This window comes from Ambystoma mexicanum, chromosome 2q, assembly GCF_040938575.1.
Source record: "Ambystoma mexicanum isolate Mex_15411 chromosome 2q, UKY_AmexF1_1, whole genome shotgun sequence".
Classification (NCBI taxonomy): domain Eukaryota; kingdom Metazoa; phylum Chordata; class Amphibia; order Caudata; family Ambystomatidae; genus Ambystoma; species Ambystoma mexicanum.
The window spans coordinates 118,526,979-118,545,593 of NC_090924.1; the positions used below are offsets into that span (position 1 = coordinate 118,526,979).

Genomic DNA, 18,615 nt, shown 5'->3' on the forward strand with positions numbered 1-18,615 from the left:
TGTTTCCCAAGGTCATAGGGCACATCAGTCGCACCGCTTTGTAACACGGATTGATGAACGAATTGTAGGTGCAGTGGGATATGCGGGTGGGATTCAATGCTCTCTATGGCAAACACAGTGACTTGGGGGAGGATTGTCCCTTTTTGTGGAATGCACATATGTACACTATTGCAGGTGTGTTCCTGATTTTGTGGCAAAAAGCCCTCAATGTGACTTTGGGATATATACTGGTGGTCTGTACTGTGGTCCTGTGCCTTGCTGCTGATCGGGGTTGTGCAGCAGATACGGGGCTACAGCAGCCGATTTTTATTCTGTGCAGTGGAGTTTTTATGAACGTGTACCGCTGCCCTTTCACCTGTTTACACCCCATGCCCCCCCCCCTTTCACGTTCATATGGTCTGGCCAGTGTGGGTAAATGCATGCACGGAAAGACGAATTTGTGGATCTTTAAAATGCCATAGGATCTGGCATGCTTCTGCTATGGACTAAAATTGATACCAGCATTTCTTACGCACTGTCATATGCTTTCTTATGCATTCCAAACATGGTATTGGACGCATTAAAGAAATTGTGACAGCGTCATATGGGAGTCCTTGTAACCACTGTTCGGCCCATGGGGGGGGGAGGTGGGGGCAGCTACATCCATACACTCCCAAGGCCGGTGACACTAGCTGTTCTGCTGTGGTACAGTGGCCAACAGACATTGGGCACACATTACCGTCTATGTTTGTATGTCAGCTTCTCTTTCTTGACACTTGTACAATGACCCTTGAGTTAGGAATCCTTCTGCAGGGCCGCTCTGCAGTGATTGGTAAAGGGTATTTATGGCTGATTCTTTACCATCAGATATGGGATGGCAACACAATGATTGGTATTGAAGGAGTCAATCAGAACGGGCGTTGGTTATTCTGTCTAATTAGTTACATCCAGGACATTGTTCAGATATTGTGACTGATGGCTCGCAGTTCAAACTGTAGCGGTGGGATGGATTTCTAATATGCTATATTGCTGGTCTTTGATAGGAAGCTGGAGTAGTATCATGATTTTAAGTTACATGTGTAGCTGCATTATAATTTGCTTTACTATTTTATTCGGTTACTATTTTCGTAGATTTTTTCTTCCTTTTCTTGTTTTCTTTTATTAAAGTGGGGGTTGGTAATCCTTGTTCACCTGTTACTTTGATGTTCGGGATGCTTTTAAATGTGATTCCGGTTATGTGTTGCTGTTAGGTTCCTTAGAGTCTATATGGCTCTTTTTAACTTCGGTGTTTTCTGGTTGGGGATATCTATATATGATTGGGAGGGGTATCGGGGGTGGCTTGGGGTTTGTTAGTTCTTGTTGACGTTGGATCCATACTTCTGTAGGTGGGGGTGGGGGAGGGTTTTTGATCTTTATAAGTACAGTTTTTTTATTTGGTCTTTTGTTGTCTTCGCCTTTTCATTGCAATGCCGTCTGAGAGGGGTGACCAGTTGTCTGTTTCCTCGTGGAATATTAATGGACTAAATAATCCGCTCAAAAGGCAAACGATTTTTAATTGTTTGAAAGATATGCACAGTGATGTACATTTTCTCCAAGAGACCCATTTACTGTTAGAGGATGCTAATATGCTGCACAAAGGTTGGATTGGGGAATTTTTTGTCTCTTGCTATTCATCCAGGAGTAGGGGGGTTGCTATTTTGATTCGGAAGAACTCCCCGATTAAGGTTTTGAAATCTCGCACTGATAAAGAGGGTAGGGTCATCATGCTCTTGGTGGAAGTTCAGGGAGTACAATATATTCTTTGCAATGTTTATGCCCCTTCAGTGGATGATGGCACATTTTTTGGGACAGTGGCTCAAATGCTACAGGATTTTGCTTGTCAGAATGTTATTATGGGAGGCGACTTTAATTTGGTTATTGATAATGTCAAGGATCGCAGTGGGCCGCATATTGCTATCAGAAGAGACCAGACTTTTTGTTCCTTTAGCTCACTTATTTCTGAATTTGCATTAGTAGACTGTTGGAGATTGCTTCATGGGGATTTGAGAGAATATACATTTTATTCTAGTTCTCATGGCTCACATTCTCGTATAGATATGTTTTTCTCGGCTGGTTCAGCAACCCTGAATTTGAAAAGCTGTGAGATTGGTTGTATTGCTGTCACTGACCATGCACCTGTGTTTATGAACGTAGATTTGCAGTTCGATACTCCTAGATCGTTTTGTTGGAGAATGAACACCTCAATTCTTCGAGATGAAAAGATTGTGGAGAAAATCAGATCTGAGGCTGATCATTTTGTTCTGGAAAACAGGACAGATGGTATGACTGTTGGGACAGTATGGGAGGCATTTAAATGTACAATGTGGGGCTTAATTCTAGGTTTGTCCAGTAGCAGGAAGAAATGTATGGTGGACATAAGTATGAATTTGGAACAAAGTATTAAGCAACTTTCACTGGAGATGATTAATGACTCTGGGAACATGGAAAAAAAGAGAAGATTGAGGGAACTACAGAGAGAATTGAATGAAACTTTGAAAATGAGGTCTGAGAAGGATTTGTTTAAATTGAAATGTTCGTATTTTGAATATGGTGAAAAGTGCGATCGCTGGCTTGCCTATAGATAAAGACAACAGCAATCAGAAAGATCTATCACTTCTATTAATAGAGAGAATGGTCAGGTGACTTGTGACCCGAAATTGATTAATGAGACTTTTAGGGAGTATTACATGAAACTCTATCAAAGTGAGTTGGGTGTCAATGGATTGAATGGTTCCTTTTTTGAAGGATTGGAGATACCTAGAGTGAATGATTTGGAGAATGCAATGTTGAATGAGGCTTTGACTGTGGATGAATTGAAAACTGCGATTGGGAAGTTGAACTCGGGCAAGTCTCCGGGTCCGGATGGTCTGCCTGCTGAATTTTATAAAATCTTACCTGATTCAGTGGTAGAACTTATGCGGGATATGTTCATAGAATCCAGAGTGGGAGGTTTGCTTCCTGCTTCTACTAGTCATGCCATTATATCGGTTTTTCTGAAAAAGGGTAAGGATGGTTGTTTGACTTCGAATTACCGTCCGATCAGTTTGATTAATACTGATAATAAGATCCTTGCGAAACTATTGGCCCTTCGTTTGCAGAATCTTCTTGTGAAGTTAGTGCACACTAATCAATCGGGCTTTGTTCATGGCCGGAGGACATCTAGCAATATTAGGAATTTATTGTTGTTGATGACACATGCACAGGATATAGATGATGATGTTGCGGTGCTTTCCTTGGACGCAGAGAAAGCGTTTGATCGTGTTGATTGGAACTATCTTTTTTCAGTATTGCGCGCTATGAATTTGGGAGAGGAATTTATTTCATGGATCGTCTTGCTATATGCTTGTCCGACTGCCGCTGTCAGAACTAATGGGCAATTGTCAGACTCCTTTGTGCTACGAAGGGGTACGAGACAGGGATGTCCTTTATCCCCCCTGATATTTGTTTTGGCCATGGAACCATTGGCGATTGCCTTAAGGAGTGATGTGGGGATACAGGGTCTGGGTTTTCATGGTGCTGACCAAAGGTTGTGGTTTTATGCGGATGACCTACTTTTGTTGTTACGGAATTTAGCAGTGTCCCTTCCGGCCTTGCTGAATGCTTTGGAAAGATTTCATGCGGTGGCTGGATTTAAGGTTAACTGGTCTAAATCGGAGGCGTTACCAATTTCAGGATATTGTGACAGGAATTTGATTACTGGGATCGGGTTTCAATTGTGTGAAAGGAAACTGAAATACTTGGGTATATGGCTAACCCCACTGGTGGATGAGATGGTTGTGGTAAACATGAATGAGGTATGTACTGATTTGAAAATGAGCATCCTGAGGTGGTCTTTGCTTCATTTGTCCCTATGGGGCAAGGTGAACGCTATCAAAATGAATGCAGCTCCTAAGATTAATTTTGTTCTAGGTATGCTTCCGATGAAAATTGGTCAACATTACTGGAAAAAAAATTGATGGTTTGTTGCAGTCATTCCTGTGGGATAATATGCCGCCTAGGCTTAAATTGTGGAAACTTCAGTTGCCAGTAGAAAAAGGTGGTCTGGGTGTACCGAACTTCAGGGCATATCATTTGGCCTTTTCAAGTCATTTTATTGTGCCTTTTTTGATGGATTTGCCTGATAAATGGGTAATTGCAGAGGCAAGTAAGTTGGGTCCGCTCCCTCCAAGGGCTATTCTCACGGCGACAAATAAGTCATGTAAAAAATTGCCTTTGACGGTTTTTCTGAGAGAGACGTGGAGACAGGTTCATGAATTGTTGGGCTCGGTTGCTTCAAAGACCATTCACTCATCCATTTGGTTGAACCCATTGATTGCAATCGGGGGAAGGTCTTTATTCTGGCCGGATTGGTTTCTAGGCGGGGTGCTTTGGATTGATGATGTTCTGGTGGATGGAGGGTGGATTGGGGAACGTGAGTTACGAGCAAAGTTTCACATTGATAATTTCAGAACTGAAGACTTCAGGAAATTGAAAAGATGTATCGGTGATGTGGCAGAGCTAGGAAGTTCAATTGTGAATCTCTATCTTGTGGAGAGGGAGCCAGGTGGTTGTTCCATTGCTAGCAGGATATATAATTGTATTGTGTCTGCTTATAAGGAAAATTCAAACTTGAGAGATGAATGGGGAAGGAGGTTAGGGTGTGTGATTTCGCCTGAGATGTGGTTGGATATGTGTGCGAATGTTAAACTCTGCGCAATTGATATGGTGGAACGGTCAAGACAGATAAAGATCCTCAATAGAGTGTTTTGGAGCCCGCAGCGAATGTTTAAGAGGGGGCTGATGGACTCGGATGAATGCTGGTGTTGTGGGAATAAACAGGGAAGTTTGGAACATCTGTTGTGGGAATGTGTGCGTGTACGGGGATTTTGGCATGATGTTTGTGGTGCCTGTCTGCGTGTTTTGAATTTGGATGTTGAATTGGATTTTATGACAATGATTTTGGGAGGTGGAGATTTGCTGGATGATCTCTGTGTCACGGAAAACGTTTTTACTCCGTGGAGCTTGTCTGGGTAAAAAGTTGGTCCTCAGGGGCTGGAAATCGCGGAACGCGCCTTCTCTTGATGATTGGGTGGAGGGCATGTCTGCCCTTGCATCCATGGAAAGGGTGGTTTACAAGAGGCAAGGGAAGTTGAGGTTGTATGGAAAGGTGTGGGATGACTTTCTGGGTATTTACTGATTTACTGCAAGTTAAGTATATATAATATTCTGTTATCCTGTATATTTTTGCTGAGTATTTATTGTTCTGATTGTTTGATTGATTATATATGTGTAAATTTTATAAATAAGCAAATAAAAAAAAATAAAAAGATTCCTGTATCCACTAGCGTAAAAACACTAGGCGTCCATGTTGATGCAGAACTTAATATGAAAGATCATGTATCCCATATTAGGACCTCCTGTGGTTACGCGATTAAACTCCTTAACCAAATCAGACGCTACATCTCTGTTGAGAATAGATTCACCTTAGCACCTGCCCTTATTAACTCGAGAATGGATTATTGTAATAGTCTTTTGGCAGGGACCTCGAAGTCAAATATTCAGTCACTGCAGATGGTGCAGAATAGTGCTGTTCGCGCCATTTACGGTTTGCGAAAACATAATCACGTTTCTGAAGCCAGAAATAAGTTACACTGGTTGCCTATAGTGCGCAGGATTCCTCATAAGATTCTAACACTGGCTCACAAATGCTGGTCATCCACTGCCCCTCCTTATCTTATGAAACAATTGACTCCAATAAACCTGAACGTGCACTGCGATCAGGGGATTCGCACAAACTCAAACAGTCACGTTTCAAACTGTCTAATTTTGGTGGATGCAACTTTTCAGTGCAGGCATCCAGGGAATGGAATGCCCTCTCAAACAAAATACGTTCTATCTCTTCCCTGCTTTGTTTTAAAAAAGCAGTAAAAGCACACTTTTTTTGGCTAGTCCTCCTCGTTATCACTCTCCTGCTCCTGTACTTTTGTATCTCGCTATCTGTGTGTTATTTGTGTCCGCCTTGAGGCCTATGGCCATTTGGCGCATTAGAAGAATTGAATGAATAAATAAAAGTAAATAAATAAGGTTAAAGGAAGAGGAGGCATAGGATTGAGGGTGAAGGAAAGAGGGTTGATGGGGGTGGACCAGCCCAGGTATCAAAAAGAAAATATTTATTGAGATAGACTTTCACTTCTGACATACACTTCTGACATGCACCCAATGTCAACTGTTGTTATTAAAAGGGTCTCCAGGTGCCTGAAGACTTCACTGATGTACAATGAACAAGTTGTGCAGTAAACTGAGCTGTTTCCCAGTTCATCCTACTGTCACCACTTACCCTAACTAGGCAACTGCACCTCAGGGAAGTGGTTGGAAGGGGTGGTTTATATGCAGATTATTCACAGAGGCAACCAGGGACTGCCTAAGAGGTGTTCAGTCTCCACAACATATCATGGAACCGTCAACGGTTTGCAGACAGGGGCCATGACTGGTCTCAGGGCTGCATCCGCAGCACGGAGCTTGCATATTGAAAACCACCTTAACCTTGAAGTGTCTTCAGGGCTATCCACCCACGCATCCCTTACTAAAGAACTGGCCATTAGGGATTAGGGGCCTTTCAATGCTGATCTTTTGGAGCACTGATCTTCTGTTGTTGACGGAAAGAGACGCCCATGCTCTTCATTAATGTGAGGTTGCCGTACTGTGCCACGAAGCACTATACAGCCATAAACGTGTGTGATAACAGTCAAGTAACACGTACACCCCTTGCCCCCGGCGCACAAACCCTGAGCTGTGCAGAGACTTAACTCTCAATCAATGTATTATCAAACTATCACACTAGCCCCCCCCACCCCCTTTCTGAGTGCCTGGATTGTAAGATATCTTAGAACATGTTCACAGATCAAAAGCAGGTTAAAACACTGAATTGAAAAACAGACAACAGAGCATAACGATTTTATTGGATTTCGTCTAGAAAAAACGTTGTGTTGAAGGCTAGGGAAATAAATGTATTATACAAGGAAGACGCTGGCTGTTGGGGGAAGGGGGGGTGTTCAGAGCTGAAAAAGGGCTACTGGGGGTGTCCCGTCTGTAACAAGGTATTTGTAATACGGTAAGAATATGTATACTTTGTGTTCTGTCTGGGAAACAAACTATTCAGCAAGCAGATTATGTGATTTTTAATGTCTAAATACTCTACAAGGATTCACTAGATTGTGGTGTCCGGCTCCTTTGAGATGTGTCATGACTTCAAGAATGGATTTACTGCATCCGTCTCCCATTCTGTGCCTGCAGGCCCGCACCGTGCGGTCACGGCCCTGCACGCCTTGTTGCTGTTGGACCCTCATTCCACCATGGTGGCCAGGGACCGCACCAGCCGATCTAGCAACCGGATGCTTCAGGCATCCATGGGTGCCCCGACACCCCAGGCCTGTGTAAGCAGAGCCTACCAGGGTCTGCCCTGAACCACAGTATGACTGGGTGATCCTGGCAACTATTAGGAAAGATTCTCTTTACTGCACCTTTCCTTCCATCTTTATGGAACCCCCAAACTTTTTGCTTTTATTTTTTAATCTGACCTGTACTTTTTGCAGTACAGTGGCACCTCGAACTTCACTCCACTGGCCTTTGCTCACATGTTATGGGGAAACTGATATGTCATTCAGGCTATCAGTATTCTGACAGTGTTTCCCTTAGTCGTCATTCTATGTTGCTACTTGTGGTTACTTTTGTATCACTTGTGGTAACTTTTTATCATTGTACAAAGCAGCTTACACTGCAGTGCAATGGGGTGCATTTTTGTTTTGCCCTAGAATAAAACTCAGAGGATTTTTGGTTACTCTAGATGTGCTTAAAAGATGGGCTGGTGGCAGCAGTGATGTTTCGCCTGTTCTCCTACCCTATACTCCGATTATAAGTCAATGGGCTTATATGAATCCCATTTCTTACACTATTGGCTTTGCCAACGGTTGCCTTTGCAAGACTCTGACTCTTGGGGATAATTTTGGGCATTAGTGTACATTGATTGTTAACTCTAAGAACCCTTCACTGGACCCCAGACACCCTACCTGCGTTTTTTTTCCTGCGTCCTAAATTCTGTTTAACTGTATCCTGAACAATAGGGCACAAGGCCCCTGGCAACTTAGGGCTGGACAATTTTAGCCAGGGATCATCTCTTTGGACCTTTTTGTGTATATTACTTGTCTATCCATTCCTTTGCAGGAGTATTTGATTTGTAGTGTGCATTTGAACCAAGTGAATGTATATATGTGTTTAGTTTGATAGTATTGTGTGATAAGTCTACCTGCTTGTATTCATTTTTCTATAATGTGTTTTGGCCATAATTAAATAACTGTATTTTTATACATCCTGTCTACGTGCAATTTGTGACTCCCATTGTGTGACCTCATTGTGGACCCTTTACAAGCTCACCGCCTCTGAAGAACTTAGCCTAGACCGCCTGTCACTGCTACCTAAACTGGTTTGGCTACAGCTTCCCAAAGTTGTCCCTGTCACCATATAGGCTGGCCTTCTATACATCTGTCCACCCGGCCAGAGTATAGAAAATCAGTCCTAACACCAACCCAACGAGGTGCTGGCACCCCCAGCCCTGATGAGGCCGGCTCGCGTGACCTCGCTGGGCCCCACAACATAGATGGCACTCCAAAACCAATGAGAAGCAATATGTAACTCTCAATTGAAGAGACCAAAGAAAACAAGAAAATTGAGATATATATATGATGGCAGTGGATGTAGGGCATGATTACGGTCAGTGAAAAAGCTTCAAAAAGAGCCATTGTTGTTTGCATGAGCAAAATGTAATCCTTGTTATTTAGTTGCAAAAGCATTTTTACAACTATGTAAATATATCTATGGGGCTCATTACAAGTTTGGTGGTAACTCGGCGGTAAATCCCCAGAGATACCACCAAACTGTATTACCGTTACTGCCACTTGGGCAGCAGTATTACCGTTGGAGTACAAGTGGTGGTAGGTGGCGTTAGTCCCCATTAACTGGAGTCCATTGGACTCAATGGGGGGTTTTTGGCAGAATTACCGCTGTAGGAATTCTGATGAAATTTGGAGGAAAGCTGGCGAATTTACCTCCAGTTCATAGCTGGACGTGAATCCTCCTACTTTCCGCCAAAGTTATAGTTGGGTGGTGTGGTAATGTGGCGGTATACAGTAATATACGCACCTCCCAACTTGTAATGAGTCTCATAGAACCCCTTTCTACACAGGGGCCACATTTGGCCTCCTCGCTTGGCAGACCGGAATTGCCATTCCTGAGTTAGCCCCGTGGAACAATGTAAAAGGTACTACCAAGTCAAAAAGCCACCATGATTCAGCTAGGGAGCTGGAGCGCATCTCATGCCGATCACGCAGCCAAAAAGGATATCCTCTTTTCCCTATTCCTATACTAGCTCCACAGTCTAAGGTCTGCATTCCTTGGGTCGAGGCAAAATACGCCAACCTACAGACACGCCAGGCACTCTGACACCACTACAGTGGTGATTTGGCACAGTGTAAATGCCTTGTTACATAACATAACCCAATGCTTAAAGACTTTGCCAGAAAGCAGGCATGTGAGGGGACCAAATATGGTGCCATTGGTGTCATTGATGCATCTCACTTAGGATTCTCTTCACCTAAAATGGGAACGTACCCAGAGTCCCTCTGCTGTTTTTGCATATTTCAAACGTCACCCTATGTTTTGAGAATTTCTCTTTTCGCGCATGCTCTCAATCTGTTAATAAAGAATCACTGCACACACAGGGAAGGAAAAAACAGGTGTGTGTAATCACAGCCAAGAAAGACAAGTTACCTGCAATTTCAAAGGCACCCTCCGGAAACCCGGCATCAGGATGACTGCCCACACGGCATAGGATGCCAAACCGCAGCATCCTGCCATCTTCAGCAGGCCCCATCCCCCGACTGACTGTCCCTGTAGCTGGGATCTTGAGTCTTCCAAGTCATCCTGATTCATCCCTGCCAGCAAAAGAAAGCATTTCAAGCCTCTTAGCGTCTCTGTGAAAAGAAATCACCAGCTGGGAACAAAAGTAAATGGTAGGAGAACGGTGGGTTACATGGCTTTATACCGAATCACTTATATATGGAAACATATACCTTGAAAATTGAATTTTCCCCGCCAAACCCCCGTTTCCGACCCCTAAAAATCCATCCTAACCGTTTCCCCCAAAAAATTACCCCTTTACACCACCATAAATATATTCGATAAAAGCATTGTCAAGGTATATGTTTAGATATATAAGTGATTCGGTATATAATTTTCGATATAAAGACTGTTAGTTCAAGAAGAAAACTGCTATAGATACTTCCCTTTTCCCAGTGAAGGTCAGACTATGTAAACATGACTGCAATGTCACAAGGGTGTTCTTAGGACATAGGTTTGTATCTGACTATGTGCCATTGCCTCCACCTGGATGCCCTGAGAGTGTGCTCTGCTGTGAACATGTCAAACAAAGGAATTGGTACTAGTTCCAGTCGACATGGTGACTTGTGTGCAATGTTCCAAGGCATGTAGACACAGAGGTCAAAGTGGGCGGGAAGTTGGAAACTAAAGGGTACGACGTTCCCTTACTTTTTCGGGAAATCAGTCATCGTGATCGTTCCCTTACTTCGTTGGAACTGGCGAAGGACACCTTCATTTATTTAACTTGTCCCCTACTGGGGATTTGAACCTGGACTTGCTGGTAAGACACCTGTGTCACACCATGGCTATCTGGTAGGTGCTAGACTGCCTGGGACATAATGCTCATTGCCAAGCAGCAGTCACAAAGCCCCGCTTGGCAGTGATCTGTGTCTTCTGCAATTTATCATGGATTGCTGCAGACAGTGTCTGTACAGATAATGGGCACCGGTGTCTGGCTACAACCCTGGGGTGTCCCTTAAGAGGTAGGACTGGTGGGTGATTGGAAGGGGGAGGCTGCTTAAAGCTGCATGCTCTGGGGGACAATAACGAACTAATAGGGGTCATTTAAATACAGCAGTGTTGGGCGGAGTGGAGAAAAGGAAGGCATGAACTCCTGGCTGAAACTGAATCTGGCTGGTCACCTGGCTACCCTCTGTTCTTGGGCCCAGGTCCCCTCCCTGCCAGTTGCACACCTGCACTGCCCCCCCCCCCTGGCAACCCTTGCACCCGGGGGCAGTTTCTGTGTCCCTACAGCCCCCTATCAGCACCTGACACCTGATGTCTGCACTTACCCTTGCACTTGCCACCAGCTGGCCGCACTTCTTATTTATTATTTATTTACGGTTTATCCTATGTATTGCACTGCCCCTCCCCCTTTCCCCTCATACTTTTCCCCTTTCCCCCTCCCCTGCACTTGATCAGTATCACCTGGCCTAGTAGGATCGTTGTCCGTCCTCCCTTTGTTCCCCTCCTTGCCTCGTCACGCCTTGAAACACTTGTGTATAGGCGCGTTCCAAATGCCATATCACATCATGGGGTTTGAATTGGGGGGTTGAGAATGGGGTAGGTGTTGAGCGTGGTGGGGGGCACTGGCAGGGGGAAACATAGTTCCAATACTTTTCTTTAAACATTTCGATCACTGTGCAGACATACAGGGCAAGGGAGGCAGTACTGTTTCTGCATGCCAGGCCTGCCCCTGTGCGCTGCCCTGCCCAAGTTTAGGGAGAGGAATTGCTACTTCACCTGAATTGCAGATATAGAGCAACAGCCGGGTGTAGGCACAGTGAGTAAAGGAAGCACTGCTGCCTGCTTCTATTTGGTGGCCATCATTGTGCCACATCCGGCTTTGGGTACATCATTGTAAAAAAGCACGTATTTGTCCACGTCTATTCACTTAGGGTAGTGAAGCCTAGGAGGCCTACCCGCTAGCCAGGGGAGTTGCTAGGTCTGGAAAAGACCCCGGGCTACAGAGCACATCAACAGTTCAAATAATAAACAAATACTTAATACAGTGCATCATGCTGGATAATTCTTGTGCTAAACGGTGTCAAGACATGTAACTTCGAGTGCCATTCAATTCATCAACCTCACAAAGATGAAGGGTTCAGTGGGCAGGTCAAACTCAAACTTGCAACTCCAACTTGCACACAGATCTCTGAAACAAGCTTTTAATTTGCTAAACTGTCTCAGTAGGTCCAGTCAATTAATAAAAACAGTATTTACCGGGCGCCAAAACCTCTTGACCCGCAAAGAAAATGATGAACAACATGAAAGCCTCGAGACAAAGGTTTAAAATATATGAGTTTTTGAATGATTTTTGAGGTCGTTTTTGGGAGTCAACCTCTTCAGTCTTGCGCCCTTTATTTCGAAAAAAGCAAATGGCTGGTGTTGCGTCACTGTGAAAGTGAAACCGGAGGAGCCACTACCTCCCCTGCGAGGTTTTTGGATTGACTGCGGCACATAGATTCATGGTTGGAATAATATGGTGACTCAAATGGAAATTGTGAAATTGCGCATCTCCCGTAGGAGTGCCCTTTTATTGACACGTGTTTCGGCTCTGGCTGAGCCTTCCTCAAAACAGGGCATTAGTTTTAAACACATCCATGGTCTTGTTCCCTTTCTGTGGACGCGCGAAATGGTGTTCCCTTTTCCGTGTTTCCCTGGGTTACTTTCCCACCTGAAAAGTGCTGCGTCTGCGTCCCTCGCGTCAGCTCGGATGTTCCAACGCAGCACTTTTTAGGTAGGACATTAAAAGATGTGAGCATCGACAATTCTTTCTCCATAGGTTAATAAGGGCTATTGAGGATATTGAGGATCATGGCACTACCAGTTGGCTATAGGAAATACTAGGGCCAATGAAAGCCAATCAGGAGGTTGGTTTCAATAAAGAAATTGGCAATTTATTTTACAGGACTAAGCAACTGGGATCAGAAGGCAGAGATGATTGGGTGCCCCTAACATGGGCAGTGGTATTGCCAATTTGGGGAAACCTGTGTGGGCCTCAAGACATTTCCAGAGGTTTGTTCTAGACATGTATCCAAGTACAAATGTAGAGCCTCTTTGACCGGACCCCTGACAAGACTTCTTAAGTAAGTCAGGCGGACATGTTGAAGGGGGCGGAACAAGGAGGGGGCCCTACAGCTGTGAAAGGGTGGCTGGAGGGGTCAGGGAAGCGTCTCAGGTAGGGTGCCTTGTGTTGATACACAAGACCAAGGCAAAAGGGTATATTTGAACATAGATTAAGGATACTCAAATGGTTGGACCAAAATATTAAAACAAGAAGATGGCTTTTCCTTGGTTTGAACAGTTTCATTCTTTAAATGCCAATCCAGGGTTCCTTACAGAGCAGGTGCTTTGTTTACAGTCACCTACAGTCCTGGGGTTCCGAGAATCATGTCTACTTGATTGCCTCTGGTCCTGTTCCCCTCGTCCTGGATTCTGGCTTCACGGACTCCTGGGTCTCACGGTCCACTGCACTTGCATGCTAGAAGAGCAGGAAGATGAAGGGTACCGCTGAATATGACTTTTCGCTTTTTTGCACACCCTTGACGGTCCGCCACAAGCTCGTACCTTCTCTCCTCTTGCCCTCCACCATGTCTGTTGTCGGATGTGTCTCCTTCTGACTCCAAATTAAACTGTGCTTTTAGGCATGACTACCTTTTCTTGAGAGCTCCTTCTCTGCTGCTTTGGGCTCTTTCCCGCATTTCCCTCAATACCTCCTCCAAACCTCACACCCTCCTCTCCAAACTCTTGCTTGAAATCTTGTCTGTTCTTCTCTTCATCTCCTTCTACAACCACCTCTTTGATATTTCCACCACGCTCCTCTTCATACCTCGCTCCAACCTCCTCTTTGATATTTTGACCACTCACCTGTTTATAAGCTTTTCCAACCTCCATGACATGTCCTCCAATCTCCTCTCTCTCTCTCTCTCTCTCTCTCTCCCCCTCACACACTTCCTCCTTGATCTCTCCCTAACCAACTGTGTGATATATCTTACCAGCTTCTATTTTGCTCTCTCTTTCTCCCCGCCCCTCTTTCTTTCCAGTCACCTCATTATATCTCCTTTCTTACCCTCTAGGTTTCTTTCTCGTTTCCTCCTTAGGTGTCCTTCCAACCTCCCTTTTGGTGTCTCTTATTCCATCCTCCAGAATGTCTTTTTCAACTTACTCTATAGCTCTCCTACCAACATCCTCCACCTCACTTATTTTCCTCTTACCAGCTCTCCTCCTCCCATCTTCATTTTATCCTTACTAGTGTCTCTTTTGCCAAATATCCTTTACCCTCCCACCCCCAGTTTGTCCTTACTGATGTTTCTTTTGCTAACTCTGCTTTTTCACCCGCTTCCACTTTAATGTCCTTTCCACTTCTCCTACTCGCCCCCAACCTCCTTTCAAATGACTCTTTCCAACACCTCTCTTCGCTTCCTCATCCTCCAAATTTCTTCCTACGCATAGATACCTCCTACCACATAGAGAACATGCTTGCTAACTCCTCACCCCCCATCAAAGCTCTTTGAAAAGGGCTGTGCCTTTTATCGGTCCTTGAAACTGCACCTGGGGCCATACTATGCAGGAGTGTATGCACTTGTGGGCGATAAGGGTGCTGTATGGACTGGTGTACCAGTGTCCTGATTCACCTGCTTACAATCTCTTACTGCTGCCTTCCTGACAATGAGAATCAATCCTTTTTTAGGCTTGTCTGTCATTTTTAGTTCTCATGATTTGCATATTCGGTGCATTGACAAGCAGACCACCTGTGCGCAGCTCCTCACTGACTGACAGCGGTTGGGCTGGCAACTTCTTGGATCCCTCCCACAAGCCACTGCGAGGCGCAACTGCATCAGCAAAATATCCTATGACTGTTCATTTTGGCAACCAAGCAGTGGAATCATAATTCACAGGCTCTATGAGGCAGCAACATATTGCTGAGGTATTATTCAGATTTCTTGGGGGCAGGCGGATGGGAAGTGTAATACCTCTGAGAGTCCTTTGCATCAGACTTGGGGCAAGGTGGGATGGTCCGAGGGATGCCCCATGTACCTCTTCAGGGCTATCACGTGGCGGGGTCAACAAACCCAGCTCCAGTCCAGTCAAGTGTCTTATTATGGTCAGTGTATAAGAAGTGACCAAAATAACAAACAGGTCTTCTAGAAAAAAAGTGACCAGGATGGTGATCGTCTCCAAAGGTTATAGAGCACCTTCGGAACTAAACTATATGAAGAGGTCTCTCAGAGAATCAAAATCACGTGTCCTTGGGATAACAGGGTGTGCTCAACTTAAACTTCCCGAAATGTCCAGGTCCGTATCTCGCCTTGGACATTCTTTGCAAGCTCCCGGTGTTGTGGGTTTCCAGGGAGAGGAAGAGAACAACAACCTCCTCAGTAACTCTGTCACCGCTGCCTCCTGCTATAACCACAACCTCTTTCTTAACGCTTACCAAACTCTTCTCCCCCTGCTCTCTTTCTCCAACACCCTCTGTGCACTTTCCACCGTCATCTGCTTCTGTTCTCCAAGTTGCTCCACTCTCTAACCAACTCCATATCCATCTTCTTCCTTCAATGTCCCTCCACTACTGACTGAGTAGCAACTTTGTTACAGTTATGTTATGTGGACGGAAAGCACACATTTGTTTTCAAGAATTGATTAGCAGAGTATGCTAATTAAACTTTATTTGATTAGCAATGTTTTACTGATATTTTTAATGTGACCAGAAGTTATTTTCACCCAAGACATACAATCAGCAACAATACAGCATGTGTGTACTGCTGAAGCCATTCGTGAGATGAGTGTCTATAAAATGTAATGACTAGCTGCATGAATGTCCACAAATAAATATATATGACAAAAGGGCTCTGAAAAATAGTTTTCAGTGCAAGGCTCTGTGCAGATACTAACGGTTACTAGCGGGTACGTATCCGCCTACTGCGCCCTACGCACCAGGACATGATCCTGGGGCTGAGGTGAGAAGTGGGGAGGCCTGAGCACAAGGGATTGAGCTGGGCAATTGTTGGGGGGGTTGGGGAGTTGGGATATTTAGAGGGGTGTTAGCCTATGTGCCCACACTGTATTATGCTGAACTTGAACATTGGACTAATGGTACATGTTAGAATTTTTAAGTGTGATGGGGAGCTTAGAATAATATCCTGGAATGTCAGGGGCCTCAGCAGTTACATTAAATACATTAAAAGTAACAGAGTTATGACTTACCTACGGTGCCAGAAAATTGAAATTGTGCTCTTGCAAAAAACGTACCTCGCAAAAGAGAAACAAATGGCTTTCGCTAAAAAATGGAGGGGCACGACGCTGGGCTTGTCATACTCTGCTTATGCTAGGGGTGTAATAATATGGGTGGCACCGTCGGTGCCTTTGAGAATGCTTGAGACTTTTCAGGATAAAGAGGGAAGGACGTTCGTATTGCAAGGTTGGATAGAGCACAGGGAATTTTATGTTATCAATACATAAGCACCAAACAAAAAACGCACGTTATACCCACTAATAAGTCCACACAGAGATGGTACATTGATATGGGGAGGGGACTTTTAACTGCACGCTGAACCCTGCACGAGACAGATCGGATGACAAATGTGGGGACCCGGCCCCCGCCAAAGCCCTTGGCACATTGTTGCAAGCATTTAAACTCTCAGCTATATGGCGGACTCTACACCCACACGCCCGTGGTTATTCACATTACACCGCTCCCTAAGCCCTGTACATGAGATTGGATATTTTTACAGGAGAGGACACCCTGGGCAAATTCGAAAGGGTGGAATATAAAGCACAGGTACTGTCAGATCATGCCCCGCTGGTGGTCACATGGCGAGTCTCACCCCCGAGGGCACGCATCCCGACATGGAGACTTAGGAGTGAGTCTCTGAGGGACGAAGCATTCCGAGAACAGTTAAGAGAAGGAGTGCAGGATTACTTCAAGTATATACAGGAAGTGTGGCGTCAGCAGGCATGTTATGGGAGGCCTTCAAGGTGGTGATCAGAGGGACTGCAACTGCCAAGGCGAACGGGGTTCAGGCCGCAATAGAGGGAGACTTACATAAGGCGGAAACAAAATTAGAAGTCATAAATGGACAGGGTGATCTATCCAGCGAGAGTGCTCAAGAGGCTATTGCCCCGCAGCACAAGTGCTTGACACACTGGGATAGATTAGGTAAATTAAGCTACAGGAAGTATGTTGAATAACAGCACGCAGAAGGTGACAAACCAAGACGCTTGCTAGCCTGCTTGTACAAAAGTGAAATGGAGCGGAGCATGATGCGGGCAATTACAGCGAGTAATGGAGCGACCTGTGAGACAGAACAGGATATAAACTAATGTTTTCATGATTTGTATTAGAAGTTATACGAAGAGACGTCTGAAACCCATTAGTCAGAGATAGAAGAAGCTTTAGCGCTGATAGATCTTCCAAAGATAGATGTGGCTCAGAACTGGAGGTGAACTTCCAGCGATGGCTACTAGGTGGCGTTGTGGAATGTGTGAATGGGCTCAAATGGACTTTCCTACTTTCACATTTCAGGTGAAAGGTTTTTTTTCAAACCTTTTTAAACCCACCACAACATTCTTGGTGTTGTGAAAATATATATGTATATATATATTTTTTTAATTCATTTATAGTGTTTTACAGTTATAATACTAACTTTCAACACAAGTTCAGATTAAATACAATACAACAATTACTCGATTCCATAAAATCGTTACACATAGGCATATCCTCACTTACATATATAAATAAATGATACTATTTCATTTCATACTATTAAAACCTTTTTCATTATTTCCTTTGTAAAACTCAGTGATATAACAACTAACATCTCGTAGGGCCTGTACACCATAAATACATCCACCACCACCATGAACACTGCAGTCATATACCTATTTATAGCACATTCATTCAATGAAGCGAGGCCAAAGGTTACCGCTTTAGCTCTATAACCAGCCACAGACCAGCAGCTAACCCGGTATACCATTATTATCATCATCTTAAAGATTTTGGTTCCTCTCCTCAGTATAAAAGACATACCTGGGCAGAGATCTAAGTAGGATTTTGAGGTGGCAGTATTTTACTTCCTACATTTGGAAGTTCAGAGTGACAGAATTTTTCAGGGAGTAAATAATTGTCGGCTGTGCTATTTTTAAAAATTTGAAAATACATTTTAAAGTGCGTCAGTGTACAGTGCTCTGTTGCTTCTAATCTGGTTTCATGCTTTGTAAATCCCATGTATACATACATCAAACAGTTTGTTGTTGTGATATATACTCTTTATGCACAGTAATTACTATAAATGAAGATTTTATGTTATATTATTAAAGGGCTCCTCTATGTTGCATGCACTGCTTATGCCTCTGGTGTGAACACAGAAAAGCATTGCATGGTGGAGGAAGGGCCAAACACCTGCTTATCTATCACTCCATGTTTTGTGGTGGGAATATTTGTCTAATTTTACATAGTAAAACAGACATTTATGCTGCTTATCTGGAGGTCTGTACCCAAGAGTCACCGTCACAAACCAGATGGAACCTTATTGGAACTGAGGAATGGTTACCTCTGCTCTGTACTCATCAAAACTTCAGCATCTGCTTCACGTCTACCCCCCTAACACCATTACCCCTCCTTCTTCCTTGAAGAACCAGGCACAAACAATGCTACCAACATGTGATAAACAAGACTACTTTACATTA

The 18,615-nt window shown here is 44.2% G+C and overlaps 1 protein-coding gene across 6 annotated transcripts in view; it reads right to left on the reverse strand.

Moving 5' to 3' along the window:
• ANTKMT (adenine nucleotide translocase lysine methyltransferase) overlaps positions 1-18,615 on the reverse strand; it is a 603,385-nt gene that overhangs the window by 461,703 nt on the left and 123,067 nt on the right. For all 6 annotated transcript variants that reach the window (XM_069647010.1, XM_069647009.1, XM_069647007.1 and 3 more), the window contains exon 2: positions 9,820-9,983. In XM_069647010.1, coding sequence (XP_069503111.1) covers positions 9,820-9,981 — 162 coding nt within the window. In that variant the 5' untranslated portion in view covers positions 9,982-9,983. The remainder of the gene's footprint in view (positions 1-9,819; positions 9,984-18,615) is intronic.